The sequence below is a fragment of the Kogia breviceps genome, chromosome 12, assembly GCF_026419965.1.
Source record: "Kogia breviceps isolate mKogBre1 chromosome 12, mKogBre1 haplotype 1, whole genome shotgun sequence".
Lineage (NCBI taxonomy): Eukaryota > Metazoa > Chordata > Mammalia > Artiodactyla > Physeteridae > Kogia > Kogia breviceps.
The window spans coordinates 7,240,305-7,262,677 of NC_081321.1; the positions used below are offsets into that span (position 1 = coordinate 7,240,305).

The 22,373-nt window shown below is 37.4% G+C and overlaps 1 protein-coding gene across 1 annotated transcript in view; it reads right to left on the minus strand.

Moving 5' to 3' along the window:
* LOC131766245 (pregnancy zone protein-like) overlaps positions 1–9,367 on the minus strand; it is a 41,429-nt gene extending 32,062 nt beyond the window's left edge. Inside the window, exons 1-8 of the mRNA XM_059080283.2 lie at positions 9,285–9,367; positions 7,071–7,251; positions 6,138–6,291; positions 5,938–5,990; positions 5,350–5,370; positions 4,721–4,889; positions 3,352–3,436; positions 1,089–1,212 (exon numbers count right to left, since the gene is read on the minus strand). Coding sequence (XP_058936266.1) covers positions 1,089–1,212; positions 3,352–3,436; positions 4,721–4,889; positions 5,350–5,370; positions 5,938–5,990; positions 6,138–6,291; positions 7,071–7,251; positions 9,285–9,367 — 870 coding nt within the window. The remainder of the gene's footprint in view (positions 1–1,088; positions 1,213–3,351; positions 3,437–4,720; positions 4,890–5,349; positions 5,371–5,937; positions 5,991–6,137; positions 6,292–7,070; positions 7,252–9,284) is intronic.
* Positions 9,368–22,373: the final 13,006 nt, after the last annotated feature.

Below are 22,373 nucleotides of genomic sequence, written 5' to 3' on the forward strand. Positions count from 1 at the left end.
ATCTTGGCCAACAGTTACTGCTCTTCTAAACTCAGCTCAGACATAACGTGTTCTAAGGAGCCTCTGTAATGTCCTGCACCTAAATATCGACTAAATATGACCTCCACCTAAATATCGACTGTGTTTTCTTGATATCTAGGACATTAAAAAAACACATATATTCATTGACTGGATGAATCATTATAGCAATTAGATCTCTAAACTAAACATCGGGTTTCATATTATAATAAAGATTTGTTTTCATTTTTGTACTTATTTATAAGAAAATATTTATTGCATAGTTAAATTTAATCTTATTTAATGTACTTATATGCAGATATCATGACTCATTAGAAAACAGAAATTAATCCTAGTCTCCCTGATATAGTAAGTAAGGATTTTGGCAGCTAGATTTCTCTCATGTTTATCTGGAACTGCATCATCGTATTCACCACCCTAGCCTTTCATTTATTCGGTCTCTACAACTTTGGTAACTTGCTTTTCCACACCCTTATAGTGTCCACTCACATTGCCACAGCCTGGACTTTGATATACTCTTCCCCTGAAATCAGTATTCATACATTTCATTTTTTAGTACGTGTCCTACTGCTGTTTCCCTTAGTTATTCTTGCTCCACTTTTTCTCTGATGTAATCGAGGCCTCCAGTTCATCATCTCTCTCTCAACCTGATGCTGGTTTCAGTCTCCTCTATGCAGGGTAGATTCCATGGGGTGTCATTTGATTCTCCCTCTAGCCCAATTCTTAATATCTGTCACATTCTTCTTCTATTATATTTGATAAAAACCAACTTTGGAGACTTCCACATTCTTTTATGCCCATGTACCTGGCATGTCAATTGAGGTCAGAAGGAAATTACAAAACTGGCCAAAATAAATACCATTATATATACATGAGCCCAACCCTCAAGTTGGCTCCAATCATTGCCGGGCAATCTTAAAATGTTTCCCTTACTCCACACTTTTCCTAGGTGACTATTTCAAACACTACTCTCGTATTGTATTGTATTGTATTGTATTGTATTGTATCGTATCAGCCACAGGAAAACAAGATCTGGTGTTAGTGTCCTGGGGAGAGTGATTTCCATATACCTGTTGACTAAATTCTTCACAGATACTTTGTGAATGTTTTCCATGGCAGGTAGAACTGTATCGTGAATATCTTCTGCACACGTTAATTGTCACCAGACCACAGACAGGCTTTCCATATGTGTATCTATAGCAGTAAAGAGTCATACAAAAAAATACTTAACATAACTCAGATGTTCTTCACAGGATTTGATCCATTCATATACCCATCTTACTCATTGACAGCAATTGTATTTCCTTCCAAAGCATTTGTACTTTAGAAGCACTTATTCTGAAACTTTGTCTTAATTATCTACAACTCTAAAAGAAAATACTTACTGAATACTGAAATACTTTTTGAAACTCTTCCAAATGGAAAAGTAACAATGCAGTTTTTCCTCAGATCTTTCTTCCCTCTCAGCTGAAGTTTTACTTCAGCTGAGAGGGAAGAAAGATCTGAGGAAAAACTGCCTTATTTCCTTCTTTCTCTGCTGTCAGATTATCTAGGTTATTATTCTAGCTTTGCCAATACCTCCTAAGTTGTTTTAGGAAAAAAAAAATTAGGGGAGCATACACAGTGTATTTCTAAGTCCTCCCTGACTCATGTATATTTTAAGAGGATAAATGAGGAATTAAATGGGAAAGCACTAGCTATAGAACAAAAACATTATAAGTGAACAGTATCATGATGACAGTCAGATTCTGCCAAATCTGATGGAGACATGTGACGTGGTATGGTCTGATTATTTAGGTCCCCCCCCAAATTCACTTGTTGAAATTCTAAACCCCAAAAGATGATAGTATTAGGAGGTGAGGTCTTTGGGAGGAGGGTGAAGTTCTCATGAATGGGTTAGTGCCTTTATAAAAGAGGCTCCAGAGAGATCTCTTGTCCCTTTCTCCATGTAAGGACACAAGGAGAAGACACCAGTTATGAACCAGAAAGAGGACCTTCACCAGAACTTGACCATGTTGGCATCTTGATCTTGGATTTACCTGCCTCTAGTACTGTGAGCAATAAATTTCTGTTGTTAATAAGCTCCCCAGTCTGTGGTATTTTGTTATGGCAGCCCAAACAGACTAAGACATGATGTACAGCTAAACTTAGTCTATTGTTTCTTAAAGTATGCTTCGTGGGCCACCCACATTGAAATTCCCTGAGATAGGCAGTGATAGTCAGAGTCCCAAATCCTTTCTCAGATTTATGATTGGAATCTCTAGAGGTGGAGCTGAGGAATCTACATTTTAACGAAGAACGTCCATAGATTCTGATGCAGACTTAGGTTAGAGACTTATTGCCCAAACTGTGACGCCCCAAGCTTCCTCTTTTTATAGTCTCCCCCCCGCAAAAAAAAAAAAAGTGCTGATAAAGTAATAAATTATTTACTAAATTTAATCACGTTGTTGAATCTTATCTTTAAATCTGAATCAAAAGCCTTTCCCTCTGATGGAAAAATTTGTAGCATCAGAGCTGGTGAGAAGAATGAAGGCATGTTTTTCATGCTGTTTTTAGAAGCAAGAAGTAAAATCAACTTCCTTGGTGCATGTGGCGGGGAACTCTGCTGCACCAAAAGGTAATCAGGGAAGAAATAAATGACATGTATTTTTAATTCTACCTTATATATCCAGCCTTTAAGATAGAGGGTCTACTGAGCTTCTTTCTAGCTTTCCATAGTTTAAGAAATTGGGAACTATAAAAAAAAAAAAAATGGAGATAATAGGAAATGGAATAACATGGAATCTATGAGCATGGGCTCCAGAGTTGGATGGCCCAGGTTCAATTTAGCCCAGTGTCTGGGATATAGAAATATAGAAATGCTTCATGAAGCTAGATTTTTTTTTTTTTTTTTTACTTTCAGAGACAATATAGAATAGTGGTGAAGAGTTCAGGGTCTGGGATGGACTGTTGGATTTAAATTCCAGTCTTCAGGAATTTACTGTCTGTAGGAACTTGGACAAGTTATTTTATCCTTTATGTGTTGCAGTTTCCTCATTTGCAAAATGAGGATAATTATCCCCATCTCATAGGGTTAGTGTAAGAAAAAAAAATGTAAATAAGTGCAAGGCACTTAAAACATTGCCTGGCACATTTTAAGTGCTCAGTTAATAATCTTTATTATTAGCGGTAGAAGTGTTGTATGCCACCACCCCTGCTCCCTAGTCTGAGTTCAGACAAGTTGGGGAGAGAGTCATTCCTTCCCGAATTAAAATCCTTCAAAGTCCGGTGATCATTATGGGCGATACAGGTAAAGTAGGGAAAAAGAAATGAGATGCAAAAAGTGTAACTCACAGGCTGCAGACGGCTACCACGAATTCATCGTCTAGAAAACCAACAGACTTGGGCATTTTCACCTGGACTTCAAATTTGGGCAAAACTGTTATCCATAAAAGAGAAAAAAAATGGTGAGAGTGGGCAGGAGGTCCTGTAAGCATGAGTAATGATTCTACTATAGCACCTTGTGACAAAGGGTCACATAAAGTGATTTCAGTTACAATAAGGGGCAGCAGGGCCACAGTTGGCAAAGGAGACGCCGCCATAACCATGGGCCGTTGGTACCGTGTTAACTTGGTTAAGCTGGTATTATGGTGCCTAGAATCTCCTTCTCTGAATTTTTTTGTCCAAGATTTCAAAGGTGGGAAGAAAGTAGCATCATTAGTCTCTGAAGATCTCCATGGTCAGACACGCTTACAGGTACAGAGGGGCCAGCAGTTTCCAGTTTGTCCTTATTTTTTCACTCCGTGTGTCCAGCTCTCCTTGCCAACTTCTAGACCCTGCTGACTCGCAGAGACCCCAGGCCTACCACCAGCAGCTGGTTATAGAAATACTGGAGTGGTAGGGAGGGAGGGAGCGGTAAGTCTCCCATTGAGTCTCCTGTCACTTCCCCTTCGTGCGCCGCTCTGGCATCTGAAGGTGCCCTTGTCAGTTCTGACCTGTCCATCCCCACCAATGCTTCAGGAGGACTGGTTAGTAATTTCCTCCGATCTACCATCTCCTCCCGTTGGACTCTGACTTTTCCAGCCTCTCTCATAGTTGTGTATAAGGTTTGTTATTTCTACACTGAATCCCTGTCCTAGAATTCTCATGGCAGTCGTGCTGAGTTTGGGGAACCCTGTTTTTGTGCTAGGTCTCCTTATCCATGGCGTGATGTATTTAACTGACGTTAGAAAATCTGCGTAACTGATAACTAATAAGATGGTTTCAGTGTCTGATTGCTATTATTAGAGTAGATTACATGTAGGTCGCACACAGCCAGGATGTAATCCCAGGAAATACCTCCTGTTATAAGATATAGATCAAGAGATGCATGTAGATAACATAGTGTACTGGTTAACAATTGATGTTTGAATAGGGTCAAATGGAACTATTAAAATTTCTCTTGCTTCCTGTTGGCTCTGATTTTGGTAAATTACTAACTTTTCTAGTATTAATATGTTCGTTTGTAAACTGGAGAAGGTATAGGATCTGCCTCAGAGGGCTACTGTAAGGATTAAATGAGATAGTGCATGAAACGTGCTTAGCAAATATTTAAATAAATAAAAAGGCTTGCTGATTTTCGACTATTATATGCTAGATTTATGCTTGTCACCTACATGTAAAAATGATCCAATCTCTCATTCTCTAATGTCATAAATATCTTGGACACATGCAGAATTCTTACCATATTCATTCACCTCGAAAGAGTACTCTATTTTTTCCCCTGACTCCTTCTGCAGTATGATCTTGTAGGGACCCAGCGTGGGCTCCACTGAGAGTGGGAAAGAGAGCGGTTTGAGTCCCCAGTGCAGTTTGACACTGTGCCATTGGAAAATCCGGTTCTTCTTGGGATTCTATAGGTAAAAACATCACAAGTTCATAGAAACAACTGAAATATATAATTTTGAGTAGAGGAACAGCTTTTCAGGGAGAGGGACATTGGGAGTTGGATAATTAGCTGATTGGTAAGTTGGCACCAGAGGTATTAGCAAAGGTTTCTAGGAATTCTAGATTGAGCAAAGGACATCTTTCCCAGCTATGAGATAGGACAGGTGATAGTACCTCTTTTTGAGATTACGCATACCCATCTTGTTCAGAAATATCGGAAGAGCCACTAAATTGCATCATCTCAGGGAATTTTGTTCCTTCATTTATATCTTATCTACTCTCCCCAGGATTTGAGAGACACAGGGAAAACAGTGTTTATTTAGTTTTGATGAAGTGCCAGGGGGGAAGGTGGAGGTGGAGAGAGGCAATTTAACACAACTGGCAGTGAGTCCTCACCCCAACTGAGATACACAATATAGTACCTACCTCAATATAAACCACTGGGAACTGAAAAGAAAGAAATAGTATGAGTGTGAGATAGAGTTCAGAAAGAGAACACCATGACATTAGCATTAATACAGTATCGGGACCAGAGGAAGTAGGCCTGTGCATTTCTTGTCCAAATGAGGAAATGTGGCCCCATTTCATTCACAACACTTTATATGTTTAGTTTGGGACACACGTCTCTTAAGAAGTCATGGCTTCCCTTTCATGAAATAATGTACAGTTGAGAAACCTACATTTAGGTAAAAAGGTCTTGATAATAGTTTATTTTGCAGGTGATGTTTATCTCTGAGAAATTCTCCATTTCTCTAGGAGAGAAATGAAATGCATTTGTTTGCTTCAGTTCAATGAAAATAATTGAGTCTTTAAGGGGATAATTTTAACTGAATATTTAATTTATTTTAAAAATGTAGTTGATGAACTGATCTCCCTTATTCTCCAGCAGCGATACACTCTTGGGATCTTTCTGTGGTAGATTTAAGCACCTCATGTTGGCCTCGGTTCTCCAAAAGAATAAGTTTTACATTTTCGCCTGTTTCTGCCAATCTCACCCACTGTTGTGACACTCACCACGTCATCCAAAGGGTGAAAATTGACATCCACAGAGACAATGCGGAATCTCACTGAAACATAGAGATTTTTCTCATGAAACCCTCCAGTGGGAACTCAGGGTGGTAAGACAGATAACAAAGTGCCAGGATTTCCAGAAATTAATAGAGAACCACACCTCCAACCCTTCAAATTGCCTTTGCTCATTTGGTTCTTTATACCTGTTTGTCCTGGTTTGTAGATGGGTTTGTCCGTCTGGACGAAGACTAGGCTTTCTGCTTTTGTTATGTGCATCAGCTTCCTCTTTACGAAGTGCTGGGTTGACCCTCTCACCTGCACAGTCATGAACGCTGAGGAAGATGATGACTCCGGAATCTGTAAAACCGAAATGAGCTGAAGAATCTGCCCAGATCCACTTCTGAATGTCTCAGCCTTTGTGATTTTCTCATTTCTCTGGTTAGTCCCATGAAAATTAGTAAGGGATAGGGTCAAAGGTGATGTCCCCTCTTTTTATAGATCATTATGATCGTGTAACATGACAGCAATGAATTGTTGATTCGACTAAAGGAAAAATGTCATTGCAATAAAATGAACTAATTCTTCAACCCGTTATGACAATGAAGGCAATAACAAGCCCACATTTTCACAGCAATATGGTAGTATTAAAATAATTATTAAATTTTATTTCTCAATGGTCAAAAACAGCATTACATATTATTGTTGGCAGGAAGCTGGTATGATTAACTATTTAATACTTTAAGTTAATCAAAAGTTACAAGGACAATACATTAACCATCAACCATCTGTGAGATCTCAGAGAAGTCTCTTAACTTTATGAATCTATGTGTTTATATCTGTAATGGCATGAACATTATTTTCCTTAGAAGTTTACTTTAAGAGCAAAGATAATAGTGGTTATAGAAGTCCTTCCTATAACCATTACTATCTTTTGTATATTGCATTAGTTCTGTTTGTAAATATTACATAAGTATATTCAGTAGAACTTTTATTTTTAGACTCTAATTTGAAATTTGCTCTGTACTCCTCATTTTTTTCTTCCTTTTGCTTTTTTATTGTTGGGGGTCAGAATGCAAGGCATCAACTAACATGCTCTCTCTGTAGTACTCTCCCTTTACCCAAGGAGGGATACTGACCATGAAGGAGCTGCAGTAGCAGGAGTGCTTCACTCCCAGGTCTGTGAGGAGATTCCTGCTCTGCATCTCATACTCCAGAGTTACTGTCAGTTCCACGGTCTCATTCAGGTGATTAAGCACGACACAGGCCTTCTCGGTAACCCCAGCATACAGCTGTGATGGGACCAGGACCAGGTACTGCCTGCAGAGAAGAGGGGTCTGGGTCAACCATGGAGAGGTTAAAAAGACATAATTACTGTGGTTGTTGTCTAGAGGATCTTTGCTATCGTCACCAATCAGAGAGCGGAGCCAGATTTCAACAGGAGTGGAGAGGAGTATATTCTTCAAAGACCAATCCAGAAGGCCTTAGAAACTCAGGAAACCCCTACCAAGTTAAACATCAGTATGCTTCTCCTATACTGTGGAAATTTTCACTCTCAATATTAGTAAACCTAGTCATAAGTTATGGATAAGCACTCCATGAGTTGTTATATATTTTGTATAGAAATAATTTTCAAATTTAGAAATTTTCAATGAATCAAGTAAATGTGATCATACACACGCGTGCACACACACACATGCACACACACAAATGTTATTCAGAAGTCCTGCTGTTCATGACAACATGGATGGGCCTTGAGGGCATTATGCTAAGTGAAATGAACCAGATAGAGGAAGACAAAGACTGCATGGGATCTCTTACAACATGCGGAGTCTTTAAAAAAACGTCAGACTCGGAAACATAGAGTAGAAAAATGGTTACCAGGGAATGGGGGATGGAGGAAAATAGGGATAGGTTGGTAAAAGGACACAAACTTTCATTTATAAGTTGAATAAAGTCTGTCTGAGGATGTACTATATAACATGGTGACTATAGTTGATAACATTGTATAATTGAAATTATATAATTGAAATTTGCTATGAGAGCAGAACTTAAGTGTCCTCACCCCCCCAAAATAAATATTTGAGAGATAGATATGTTAGATTAATTGTTAGATTAATCTATGTGATAGATTAATTAAACTCAATGGGGAGAATCCTTTCACAATATATGTGTTGTACACTTTAAATATCTTATGATTTTAATTCTCAGTTATATGTAAATATACCTCCAAAAAAACTTTAAATATTTTTTAGTAACAAACAATATTATTAATCAGTTAATTATCATTGAAACCAGTAAGAAAACCTATCCACATGTGGTCTTGGGTTTCTTATGGATGATATCACAAATCTCTTTGTTCCAGGAAACATTGAGATAACGATAATACATTGAGAGGAGCTGAATCATTTTTCACTACTGTTTCAGAAGCAACCTTAGCTCTTTTCTTTCTTCCACTCTCTAGAGATGGAAGAAAAACTAGGCTAATCATCAGACATATTACCATATACATCCAAAAGAAAATATTCTCCTGTTGCGGTTTGCCCATTGTTTACAATCACCTAAACGTGCTGCACTTTGTGATGTTCTGCTGGCCCATGACTCTCTCTTTCTGAAGTGTCCTGGTCTAGCTGGAAAACTTCTATCGGCTTCATAAGACTCATCTCAAAAGCAACTTTCTTATGTGGACTTTGGTGATGCCCCTTCCCTTGTATCAGTTCCCATGAAGAGTCAGGTTCTCTCTGAGTATTCTCACAGAATCCTACAATGCCTCGTTCTGTTTTTGCGTTTTATTTCATTCACTGTGCACCATCTCTCTATCTCTCTCTTTTTTATACTATGAGGTACTAAGGGCAGGGGCCACATTTTGTTGAACTGTATATTCTCAAATCTAATGCCAGCCCTTAAAGTTTTGCTGAAGGATTGAGTGAAATGACACACAAACCCTGGCTTGTCTGTAAGTCATACATCCATCTTGGGAATACCTGCTTAGGGAAGACACAGACACTGAGTCACTTTACAATGGCCAAGACACTGCAGCTTTTGCACCAGTCAAAAAAGAATTTACCTTTTTTTGGTAGGAATTCTATATTCTTATTTGATGAATGTTGTAGAATTCTATAATTTTATTTGGTAAATATTTCACAAATGTTACTGCCCTGTATCTCTGAGTTTTCTAGAACTGGAGTATGCCTTTTACCACCTGTGCAATAACAATTTATCAACACTTCTGGGCCTTTTCAACAACAGATAATTTCAGAAGGAATCAGGAAATAAATAAAAAGACAGACATCGAGAAGCTGATAACACCATGGGAAGAGGAGGGCAAGAGACTTTTCTGAAATGTTGCTTACGGTTTGGAGGTAGCTGAAGCATCTCTGGGAAGGAGCAAGGAAAGCAGAATCAAGACTGGATTAGGCAGCTGACATCCCCTCATGGTGTAGAGAGGAATAGGAAAGAATGGGACTCTTGAGTCCTTGATTCCTTGAACTCTGTTCTTGTTCCAGAATCACTGGTTTTTATTTTACCTAATGGGCAGTAAAAGTAAATGGCTAACCATTTATTTTTGTAACATATTAACTACTTCCAGTATAAAAAAATCAATTGCAGATCACTTTCATCCACTTGCTCAAATTTTCTAAGTGCCTGAAAAATAGTATATTGAGGCTACATTAGTTCTGGTTATTAATCAACATGATAAATATCTTTAAGAAAAAACAAAGTAAATGACATGATTTGATGAAATCAATTAATATTCTTGACCTTTTTCTTTTTTAACAAGAGCTATTTATGTAGATACATATCCCAAATCTCTACTTGGTAGACCAGGGAGCATTACATATTCTCCCAAGCTTCATCCAATACAGTTATTTAATGAAACAAAGAAATAAAATTTATCACAGATTTTAAACAAAATAAGTATGAAGATAATCTCTCCTTTGTTTAAAAGCTTAGCCTTTGCTTTTTACAACTATCCTTATATTTGTTTGTTTATAAAGAAAATGAACCCATGTAATGCATTTTTATAGTTTCTTAGTTCATTTAACATCTAGAATATAAAGCCAATAAATTTATTTTATCCTCTAAGGAAATAATCTTTATTTGATGAACATTCTTATTTATTTTACTGTGAGAAATACAAACATTTTATCAATAGTGATCTTCATCCTATTTGCTTTTCTAAGGAGATGGGATGTTAGAATCTATTTTTATGGAATTCTGAAACTGAAAAAGATCCACACTATTACATTAGTATAACTAGGACTCCACAAAATTCAAGTGTGTGTGTCTTGAATAGAGAACTGGTTTAAACTATAAAATTCAATATGAGGAGAAACAAGCACTCCCCTGGATGAGGTATATTTAGTTCTTGACATATATTTGTGTATACGATCTGAAAGAGTGAGAAATGAAGATACCATACATGGCAGTCCTTAGTGAACTATAAAACTACAGATTTGTAAGATATTAAAATTCACTATTTACAATAACCAGGACATGGAAGCAAGCTAAATGTCCATCAACAGAGGAATGGATAAAGAAGATGTGGTACATATATACAATGGAGTATTAGCCATAAAAAAAGAACAAAATCGTGCCATTTGCAGCAACGTGGATAGACCTAGAGATTGTCATACTGAATGAAGTAAGTCAGAGAAAGACAAATATCATACGATATCACTTATATGTGGAATCTAAAAAAGTGGTACAAATGAACTTACTTACAAAACAGAAATAGAGTCACAGCAGTAGAAAACAAACTTAAGGTTAAGGGGTGGGGGAGGGATAATTTGGGAGACTGGGACTGACATATACACACTACTATATATAAAATAGATAACTAATAAGAACCTACCATATAGAACAGGGAACTCTACTCAGTACTCCATAATGACCTATATGGGAAAAAAAATCTAAAAAAGAGTGGATATATGTATATGTATGACTGAATCACTTTGCTGTGCACATGAAACTAACACAACATTGTAAATCAACTATACTCCAATAAAAATTAATTAAAAATAAATAAAATGCCAATCATGATATTTATTTATTATTTATTTATTTTTTATGGCCACATTGGGTCTTAATTGCAGCACACAAGATCTTCGTTGAGGCATGTGGGCTCTTTGTTGTGGTGTGCGGGCTTCTCTCTAGTTGTGGTGTGCGGGTTTTCTCTTCTCTAGTTGTGGCGCGCGGGCTTCAGGGCGCATGGGCTCCGTAGTTTGCAGCACACAGGCTCTAGTTGAGGCACAAGAGCTCAGTAGTTGCAGCATGCAGGATTAGTTGCCCCGTGGGATCTTAATTCCCTGACTAGGGATCGAACCCACGTCCCCTGCAATCTAAGACAGATTCTTTACCACTGGACCACCAGGGAGGTCCCCCAATCATGATGATAGACTATGAGTGATATAATGCCAGGTCAGAATAAAATGTAATAATACATTGTGCGAGCCCTTGGTAGTTGGTAAATGCTTGCTGAATGAATATAAAACTCTTCTGCTTCAATTTGGTTTCCTCTCTCGTTAGAAGCTTTACGCTCTCTCCACTTCCATCCTGCCCTTCTACACTGCCATAAATAAATATCTTCATTCTCTGCCAGCTTAACATGGAATAAATTAACTTACAATAAATAATAAATGACTTTTAAGAAGTCTCTATATTACTTTTCACAGGCAAAATTATACCTTTTGGATATATACCAAACCTATATTTTGGCCAAATGCCTAATGACTAAGTATAAAAATCCACATTTGGATGAAGCAAAATCACCATTGTAGTTTAAACTTCTGGAATAGAAGAATAAATCTGAAGTATTAGTAAAACTTTATTGTTGTGATTTTTGATTGAAAATATTAGTAGATACATTTAAAATATTTATTGTAGAGCATAAACAACATGTTCTCAGAATTCTCAGCTAAGGCTTACATATTCCTGTGGTCTTCAACTCTTTTTTCCTTGTATTCCCTAAAAGAATTTTATTAAGATGTAACCCTTCACACATACTTGATTTCTAAAACTTCTCTTCACCAGTAAGAAAACAAAAAGTGTATTATAAATACTGACATTTAAAAAATAAACTGTAATACCATTTTTTAAATGTATCCAATGAAATGTAAATACTGCAGTCATTTATTGCTTACCATAATCCGTTTAAAACATACATGAGCTCTTCTTTTACAATTTGGACATATTACATCATTCTTGTTTTTCCTTGATCTTGGATTTCCATTCTAATTCCCCAGATAATTTTATCCTGGTATTTTATGCTTCAATATACTTAAAGATCACTCTATCATATATTACTGAAACTAAAGATAATCGAAACTATAAAAGAGGTTCTTGTACCTATATAGTTCTGAGTAGTAATAAACTTTACTGGATCAAGTTATCATTACAAGTATTGTCAATATATTCTTTTTTAAAAAATAAATTTTATTTATTTATTTATTTCTGCCTGCGTTGGGTCTTCATTGCTGCGTGTGGGCTTTCTCTACTTGTGGCGAGACGGGGCTACTCTTTGTTGTGGCACTCAGGCTTCTCATTGCGGTGGCTTCTCTTGTTGCGGAGTCCGGGCTCTAGGCACGTGGGCTCGGTAGTTGTGGCATGTGGGCTCAGTAGTTGTGGCACGTGGGCTCAGTAGTTGTGGCTCGCCGGCTCTATAGAGCGCAGGCTCAGTAGTTGTAGTGCACAGGTTAGTTGCTCCGCGGCATGTGGGATCTTCCCAGACCAGCTCTTGAACCTGTGTCCCCTGCATTGGCGGGCGTATTATTGGCCTCTGCGCCACCAGGGAAGTCCCTGTCAATATATTCTTTATCAAAACTGTATATATATATATATATACACACATATATATGTATATATATGTATATATATATATACACTATTATCTCAATGTATATTAAACACAAGAAAAAATCTTATTTGACATCATTTCTTAATGAAATTAAATGTATATTCCATCCTTCTGGCTCCCCCAATCAGATCATGTGTCTTTGGATGAATATTACTTACTGCTAGATTGACACAAGTTTCAACTATCTATTCTCTTGCTATGTTTTCTATTCTACTCTATTTTATTCTAGAATATTCCTATCTACGTCCTATCCTATAGATGTAAGCACCAAGAAATCTCGTTCACATAAAGAGAGAGATAGAAATGTGAGAAGTTCCGTTATAACATTATCATTTAAATATTTAGGTGTCTAAGTTATAAGCCAAAGGTCACACTGTAATCATCATTAAAGAAGAGTTTAAATTACCTATCAGCTGATAAATCAAATATGATCTCCTTAATTCTATTGAAAGCAAAGCACTGGAAGCTAGGTCAATTGCAAAAGGGTTTGGAATTCAGTCACTAGAGCCATTCTCATTCTCAGTGTCTGGAAAGAATGCAAAAAAGGCTTACCAGCGCTTATAAACGGTTACTAATGGTTACTGTCTTACTTGAAGACACCTGATATACTCAAGAACTTTGGGGAGATTGAAATATTATTCATTTCAATATACTTTTGTCAGAAAGTATATTGAAAAATTTCATTTTGTCAGAAAGTATATAGAAAACCTCATAACATGCTTTTTATTATTGTCAAAACTATGACTTGCACATGTAGCTGATTAAATTTCTAGAAAGCGTCTACCAACAATCTGATTTGCAAAGCCAGATGTCACTGTCCAGATAATCAGTAAAATTAGTTTTATGACCGATAGGAAAAATATTATTTCATTTTTAATTGCAATAAACTCACAAATATATATTCTTATGATAATTATCCCATTTCTGAGTTCTAAGATAAGGTAAAGAATTTTACTGGGTATTTGTTACCTGGATTCAATGTTTCTTTCCATGCTATTTTATTATTATGCAATTCTCAGGGGAAACACAAACATTGACAAGAGTTGAGGAAGGAAGAGGTGAGGTTTAAAATGAAAATTTTTATTATTTCTGCCATCCACCACAATATGAATGAGTACAGAAAATTCCAAAATGAGCCAAAAGTACCCATTTTTAATGTCATGTTTTTTATACCAGAAATATGTTTAAGACGGATGGACTATGAGGCCTACAATGGGCTTATGATTCCTTGATTTAAGAGACTTTGTGCAAATATCAATATATATATTTTTAAATATCAATATTTTGAATGTCTTTTTGTAAAAGATAAGCAAGTTTTTCACTCCAAGATATATCTAAAATACATATTATAAGTAAATATCCATATATTAAAATAAATCCACAAGTCATGTCTTGACTGAATTATCAACATTATGATAGTGATCTTATATAATTATTATCTACAAAGATCATAAGGTTATTGGTCATGCACAGTTTTAGGGATTCCAAAATGATGTTGAAATATGTTGAGGCCAAAGCCGAACCTTAATGGCAGATTCCAGCCAAATGTCAAAGGTCAGTTACAGTATTCCAACTTTTAATAGTAGGTAGCCACTTAACGCACATGAATGAAAATATAGTAATGAAATTTCAGTCATCGGTTTAATAGGCACTCAATAAATATTTGTTGAGTGAAAGAATAAATAAATTGGTATCATTTCTTGTCTAAAGTAATGTTCATATAATCAGGGAAAACATATGGAAAAGAAACAATCTGAAATACAATATGGAAATATTCTAACTGATCTAAAAGCAGGATGACATAGTGGTTAAGAGAATAGACTCAATTGTCAAACTCCTGGGAATGGATCCTAGGTTCGTCACTTACTGTGCCATCTTGGGCAAATTACATAATCTCTCAGTGCTTCAGTTCATATATAAAGTTGGCTTAAGAGTAGCTCTCCGAGGATTAGATTACATTAGTTAACACACTTAAAAGTACTTAGAAAGTATCTGTCATAGAGTGAGTGCTATATAAATGTTCGTTATTGTTAATAAAACTGGCTTTCCAGTTTTTTATTTTAGAAACTCTTTTTCTGTGCAGGGGACATTTGTTGTACATAACTGATGTGTAAGATTGATGCTTTTGAACACCAAGTGTAAATGACTCAGCTAAGAAATTCCCCCACAAAGAGTAAAATTGCTCATACCAAATCATTCACTAAAGCGAAAATTAATATTCATAAAACTTGAGATGAATTGAAATGCTTAATAACAACGAAGACACATGCTGTATATTGCCTTGGTAGAATCTATCTTACACATCTATCAAAATAGGAAGACTTTATCACAACATCAAAAGCTTTAATGCTTACTGCTAAATGATAAGGAACAAAAGCTAAGCTTTGACTATAATAATAGCATTAAATTTTGACATACACTAGGAAGAGAGGAGAATAAGTAAAAGTGAAAAGAGTTGACTTTGTAATTGCTGAAAATTCTGATACAATTTTAATTGTATAAAAAATTGATTTTTTTAAATCTCAAAATGAAGCTATTTTTAAAAAAATTCTATGAAAGACATCATTACCTTTGGACATATTTCTAAACTGTTACTTCCAAAGAAAAATATGTTTACAGAGCATTGAGCAACCGTGAGTGGGTGAGAATGGAGGTGTCCTTGTCACTTAGTGTACATTGGGGGAGGTACAGTTAGAATCGCTGGCATAAGTAGAATGAAAGTGAAAATCACATGAACACAAACGGGACATTGGTACCGATATATTTAATGAATAAGAGAAGAAGGAATCCTGGTTGTGACAGTCCTCCATGATAACTTGCTGATTAACCCTGTGTATATTTCCAAGTATTTTTGTGAGTACTTGGTCCGGTAGAGAGCAGACTGGAAAATGCTGGGGCTTATATGACACATGTCCATGCTTCGAGGATTTCCCTGCACCAATTCTGAGAGGCAGGACAAATGATCAAAACAATATAAGGAATGTGCTCTTTTTCTGTCTTATTAGAAAGACTCACGGTTAATACTAGCATGCTGATTCAGAGATCAGGCCAGTGGGCTCAGCCCAGCGGGGCTTCCTCCGGCCCGCTTTGTTCAAGACTGTAGTATTATTTTCTTCAGTACACATAATCAAAAACTGACCGAGTGGCAAAACAATGTTCCATTCGGCCCCGTCTGCTTCCTCTGAGTCATCCGTGGAAGTTTTGTCCGGGAGAATGACATTTTCCACGCCTGCACACCCCTTCCAAACGCTGGCACTCCCGCATCCGCCACCCCCGCAACCCGCTGACTCCTCTTGTCTGTTTCAGTCCTACTGACCCCTCGTTCTCCTGCAGCGCTTGAGAGCCCTCCTATCTTAACGACTCGTGCTTTTGTTCCCTTCTCCTGTATTTCTCTTCTCCCAGATGTTCACACGGCTAACTTCCTTTACAGTAAACCTTTGCTCATCTATCAACTTCTCAATAAGAAGCAAGTGTCACGTCTCACGGGAACATGATTCTCCATTCATTTATTCAGCAGGTAATCACCGAGCGCTTGCTATGCCTGGATACAGTTCTCATTGCCAAGGAACAGTGAGCAACAAGACGAAATCTCTGCCTTATATTCCAGCGAGAGGAGCCGGGCAATAAACAATGAAGACAATAAGCAAGTGCATTATATAATATGTCAAAAATGACAAGTGCTATGGAAAAAAATAGAGCAAGGGCAATCAGTAGTGCCCCAAAATAGAAAGTTTAGATGCTGTGGTCAGCATAGCACTTGTCACTTTCTGATGGTAGAATATTTCTATATAATTATTTTTTGAGGTAGTATTAAAATAAAGATTTTGTAAGATGATAAAACTCTATTTTGAGTCCAGCTAGCTTATTCCATATCCAGTGAATGACCAGAGAGTCGAAGGTCAATTGAAGGTCAGTTTGAGTAGTAAACAGGTTTATGTTTTCATGACTGATTTTGCAAAAAAATGATAGTGGATAGTGCTAATTAATAGTAAATAATAAAAATGTGAACTTGAAGACGCTAATTTGAAATTTCCAATAAAAAAAATAAGCAGATATTTTTAAGGAACCACTCAAAAAAATAAGTTTATTATTTCGGGGGAATGCTGCCCTATTTTTGTGTGTGTGTGTGTGTGTGTGTGTGTGTGTGTGTGTGGTACGCGAGCCTCTCACTGTTGTGGCCTCTCCCGTTGTGGAGCACAGGCTCCGGACCCACAGGCTCAGCGGCCATGGCTCACGGGCCCAGCCGCTCCGCGGCATGTGGGATCTTCCCGGACCGGGGCACGAACCCGTGTCCCCTGCATCGGCAGGCGGACTCTCAACCACTGCACCACCAGGGAAGCCCATGCCCTATTTTGAAAATCTAAAAGGGACCCCTCAGTTCCCAAGGTGACATAAAAGAGCTCCAAGCCAGAGAAGAGAGGAGAGATGTTGGGAGAACAGTAAGTTAGACATGGCCTTATGTTCCTTCCCCAACTACTGGGCTGACTCAAGGGGGGACAAATTACATCATGGAGAGTGCACCTCCTTAGGGTGTGGAAAATCCACACCTAAATTCTTGTGCCTAAATTCTGATCTGGGGCTTCTGAGAACAGCAAGCCCGCTGAAGCTCTTCGTGTCAGGAGGCAAGGCAAGGACAAGCGAGATGGTAGCTTTGATACAGGGAAGAAGAGCATCCCTTCCCCTTCTTCCACCCCTTACACACACCAGGTTTCCACAGCGGATCCCAAGGAGTGTACAAGAATTCCAGACTTTTCACAGATTCTTGTGGGGATTTATTGGACCCAAGATTTTGAGATGACAAAATGTTGCCATGCTTTAAGTGTTTAAAATAAATTTCAGAAGACCCTCTTAAGCATTTCATTTCATATCTTTCCCTTAGTAATCAATCTAACATTTATTATTATTATTATTATTATTAGACATACTCATCATATCAGAAGCAGAAAAAAGGAGGTCTATTTGTCAAAAACGTAAAGTAACAAAAGTAGGTTTTATTTCCCTAACTTTCTGTTGACAAACCAATTGACAAATTTATTACAAGAATCAGAGGCAAGCAACTCTCGAGAGGCTCTTGGAAGCAAGCTGGCTACTGTTTACAGTTAAATCTGGGGTTTGTATTTAATGTTTTTCTGTAAATTGTAATCTCTCTCCTATTTTGCTGTAATACTTCTTCAGGATTTAATCAGTACTGAGTGATTGTACATATTAGATACCATGTATTTTATATTTCATTTGTTCTCTTAGAAGAATTAGATTATATATTATCTGAAAAAATAAAACTACAGTGCCCACTAACCTGAGATATTAAGGGGCAGTGGTGGAAATTGTGGATTGTAAGTGTTTAGAATTAACCATTAAAAATTTTTAGCATTGGGATTGGAAAAGGAGAGGCTATAGGTGAGATAACAGAGTGACTATTAAGGAAATTAGAACTTTTTTGAGGCTGAAAGAAAAGTCCAGGAACCAAAACAATTGTACCTTTAGAGTAATGCTTCCTAATGCAAAACAAATAAATAATTTCATGAAAACGCAAAATAAACAAAAATACATGGTTAAGATAGTGTTATAAACTACTAAAATAATAAACCACTTAAAATGAAAAATAAAAAGAGAAGCAATAGAATAAGTTTAAGCTAAAGAAAAAGTCAAATAGGTGCTTTCCAATGTCACCAGGCTAGAAATGTTACTGTAGTTTCTCCATAAAACATTTTTTTTAAATTGTGGTATAGTTGCTTTACACTGTCATGTTAGTTTCTACTGTACAATGAAGTGAGTCAGCTATATGTATACATATATCCCCTCCCTCTTGGACCTCCCTCCCACCTCCCCCCCATCCCACCCATCTAGGTCACCACAGAGCACAGAGCTGAGCTCCCTGCCTTATACAGCAAGTTCCCACTGTCTATTTTACACATGGTAGTGTATATGTCAATTCCCGTCTCCAAATTCATCCCACCCCCCCATTCCCCTCCTCCACATCCACATGTCTGTTCTCTATGTCTGTGTCTCTATTCCTACCCTACAAATAGGTTCACCTGTACCATTTTTCTAGATTCCACGTATATGCGATAATCTTTGTTTTTCTCTTTCTGACTTACTTCACTCTGTATGACAGATTCTAGGTCCATCCACGTTTCCACAAATGACCCAGTTTCATTCCTTTTTATGGCTGAGTAATATTCCATTGTATATGTGTACCACATCTTCTTTATCCATTCATCTGTCCATGGCCATTTAGCTTGCTTCCACGACCTGGCCATTGTAAATAGTGCTGCAGTGAATCTTGGGGTGCATGTGTCTTTTTGAATTATGGTTTTCTGGGTGTATGACCAATAGTGGGACTGCTGGGTCATATGGTAGTTCTGTTGTTAGTTTTTTAAGGAACCTTCATATTGTTCTCCATAGTGGCTGTACCAACTTACGTTCCCACCAACAGTGCAAGAAGGTTCCCTTTCGTCCACACCCTCTCCAGCATTTATTGTTTGTAGATTTTTTGATGATGGCCCCTCAGACCAGTGTGAGGTGATACATCAACACTCTTTGACATAAATCACAGCAAGATCTTTTTTGACCCATTTGCTAGAATAATGAAAATAAAACCAAAAATAAACAAATGGGACCTAATTAAACTTAAAAGCTTTTGCACAGCAAAGAAAACCATAAACGAGATGAAAAGACAACCTTCAGAATGGGAGAAAATATCTGCAGATGAAGCAACTAACAAGGGATTAATCTCCAAAATATACAAAGCAGCTCATGCAGCTCAATATTAAAAAAACAGACAACCCAATCCAAAAATGGGCGGGAGACCTAAATAGACATCTTACCAAAGAAGACATACAGATGGCCAAGAGGCACATGAAAAGATGCTCAACATCACTAATTATTAGAGAAATGCAGATCAAAACTCCAGAAAACATCTTGATTGAAACCGACAAGTTTGAAAATAATAGCTAAATAAAAGACAAAGCAAATCGTATCTCCTTCCACTGAATGCATGGCTGGTGGTGGAGGTTTCCAAACAGATACAGCAGCTCCACCTACATGAAATATGGCTGACAGACACTTTATTTTCACCTCATTTCCTGCTCCATTGTTTAGAGCCTCAGGGCTGTGATAAATTGAACAGTTATCCCTAAACTGTTTATGCTGTCTATCGGGGAAGACAGCAACTGCATTATTGCATTTGATAGCAGCCTTTGTAGAGGCCAGGGCCAGAAGGGGCTGGGGAGAAGGGAAAGGGGAAATGTATCTGGGTGTGGAAGGAAGTTTTATGACATCCTGGTACAAAATGCCTGCATCTGAAGGTGGATTTGGGTTTTGTTATGCTCCAATATTTCACAGGATTATAGAAACGAGCAGTGGGACTGTTAAGCACAGCAGATTCAGCCAAGATCAGTGCTCTCCAAACAATTTTAACCGTGACTGCAGTAAGAAAGGCAGTTAACATACATATACGTGTATGTACATACAACGGAAAAAAGTGATAGCTGAGTGATATTTCAACAGTTAAGTGCAATGCACACTGACATTGCTAGCTGGGATTTCCTAAATTGATTTCAAGATCAGTTAAGAGGTTGGAATCCTCAGTTTGAAAAACACTGCCCTAGATGAAAGACTGTGGGAGGAAAGCACTGGGAATTGAGATAAGTGCTAATGACCACAAATAGACCTACAGGTGTAGGTCTTGGGAAAGTAGTCAACCCACCTATGTGTATATCAAGTGAACAAAACCAAGGGAAATCTACAAGCCTTTTAGCAAGTGAGTCTGGCAAGATTGCTGTTTGTTTGAGGATAAAGATGCAAAAAATGGAAATACAAAAAAAATCTAAATATCAAGAAAAAATGACCATAAAATTTAAGACTCAGAGGAAGAGCTTTAGTTTTTAAAAATAATTTACTAGATAAATTAGACAGAAATGTAAACTTAAAACTTCATCACCAACAATTATCAATACAATTACTCAAGGGCATGTTTATTTATAAAAAGGAATACAATGGAAAAGAAGATAAGAAAAATAAATATATTCAAATATACTGAGCTAAAATAACATCATTAAAATTATCAAATATTACTTTAAAATTAAAAATTGATAAATCTGGTTCAAGGTAGAACTACTGACATAGATAAGAAGTATGAGTTAAGACCAAAACGATAATGAGGTTAAAGGAATTTGAAAAGAAATGGTTTTGATGTTCAGAGAAAGATGACCCCCAAAAAATGTAACCTGTGTCTTCCACAGCATCCTAACGAATGGAAAAAGTATTATTAGGAATATAGATGTCACATTTGCTTTTAAACTGAAAGGTCATCTTTTGGATGAAAAAGAGGAGAGACTTAGGAAGAGTTAGCAAACTGGGAAGAAGTGATTTGTTGAGGTCTCCACACAGGTGGAGAGATTTGCCCTTAGGAAAATGAAAACAGAATGGGATATTAAGCTGAAAGTCCAAAACCAGAGATACACACTTCAAATTGACAGATTTTGTTTGAACATTGATAAGTGTCATAACAGAGTACAAAAGAAATGCAATTTTAGTAAGACTTCATGAAACCAGATTGTATTAGGGACTAAGCTTACACTTATCTCTCATCTTTACCAATTATTTTAAGTTGATCAACACGTGTATTTTCATTCTGAAGTGGTAGGAAAGACACGAAGTATTTTAAAGGAAATGTTAACATTTTCTCAAAATTATAGACCCATTAAAACTGCTGGTTGAATTAACCCTATATTTTAGGCTGGGGCCTGACTTAATCACCAGCCAGGCAAGATGGACTTGATTAGGTTAACTGTCCTAAATGCTTCTGCTTCATGGAGCTGGACCCCTTTCAATGTCAGTCGCCGCTCCCCTGTCCAATTAACTGCTACTCATCCAGTAAAAAAGCAGAGCGAGCATCTTTATAACCATTACATGAAACTCTTCATTAAGCAGATTGCTCACCTCTCTTTGGTTTATAAGGTTCTTTTTATAAAGTTTTGTTTTGTTCTTTTGATTGGAGCATATTCCTCTGTCTCTGAATTTTGCTTAATTCTTTGTGTTCTTTTCTATGCACTAGGTATATCAACGATCTCTCTCAGTCTTAAAAGAGTGGCTTTATTTAGGAGATGTCTGGTGGGCTGACCCCTGGACCAGCTGCTGGGTGCTGGTGGGTGGGACTATCACTGAGCTGGCAGCGAGGCTTTGCCGAGTCTCAAGGGTAGGTGGGACTCTCAGTGGGGTCTGACCACTGACACTGGTAGGTGACAGGGAGAATTTCAAAAATGTACCCGCCAATGCCAGTATTAGCAAGGTAGCCTGAGATTGTAAAAATGGCTCCCACCAGTTTCAGTCCCTGGTGAGCTTCCCAGCTGGTTCTTGCCTCTAGGGCAGACGCTTCAAGGTTAGTAAGTGGTTATCCTTCACCTCTGGTCCATGTGCTTTTTAATCTGGTGTTTTTGCACTGGTTTTGGGGTGGAGTGTGTCTGCACACGAGCCCTTTTAAAAGCGGGGTTTTCCAAATATCGTATAATATCACTGACCTGTGGAATCTAGAAAAATGGTACAGATGAACTTATTTGCAAAGCAGAACTAGAGACACAGACCT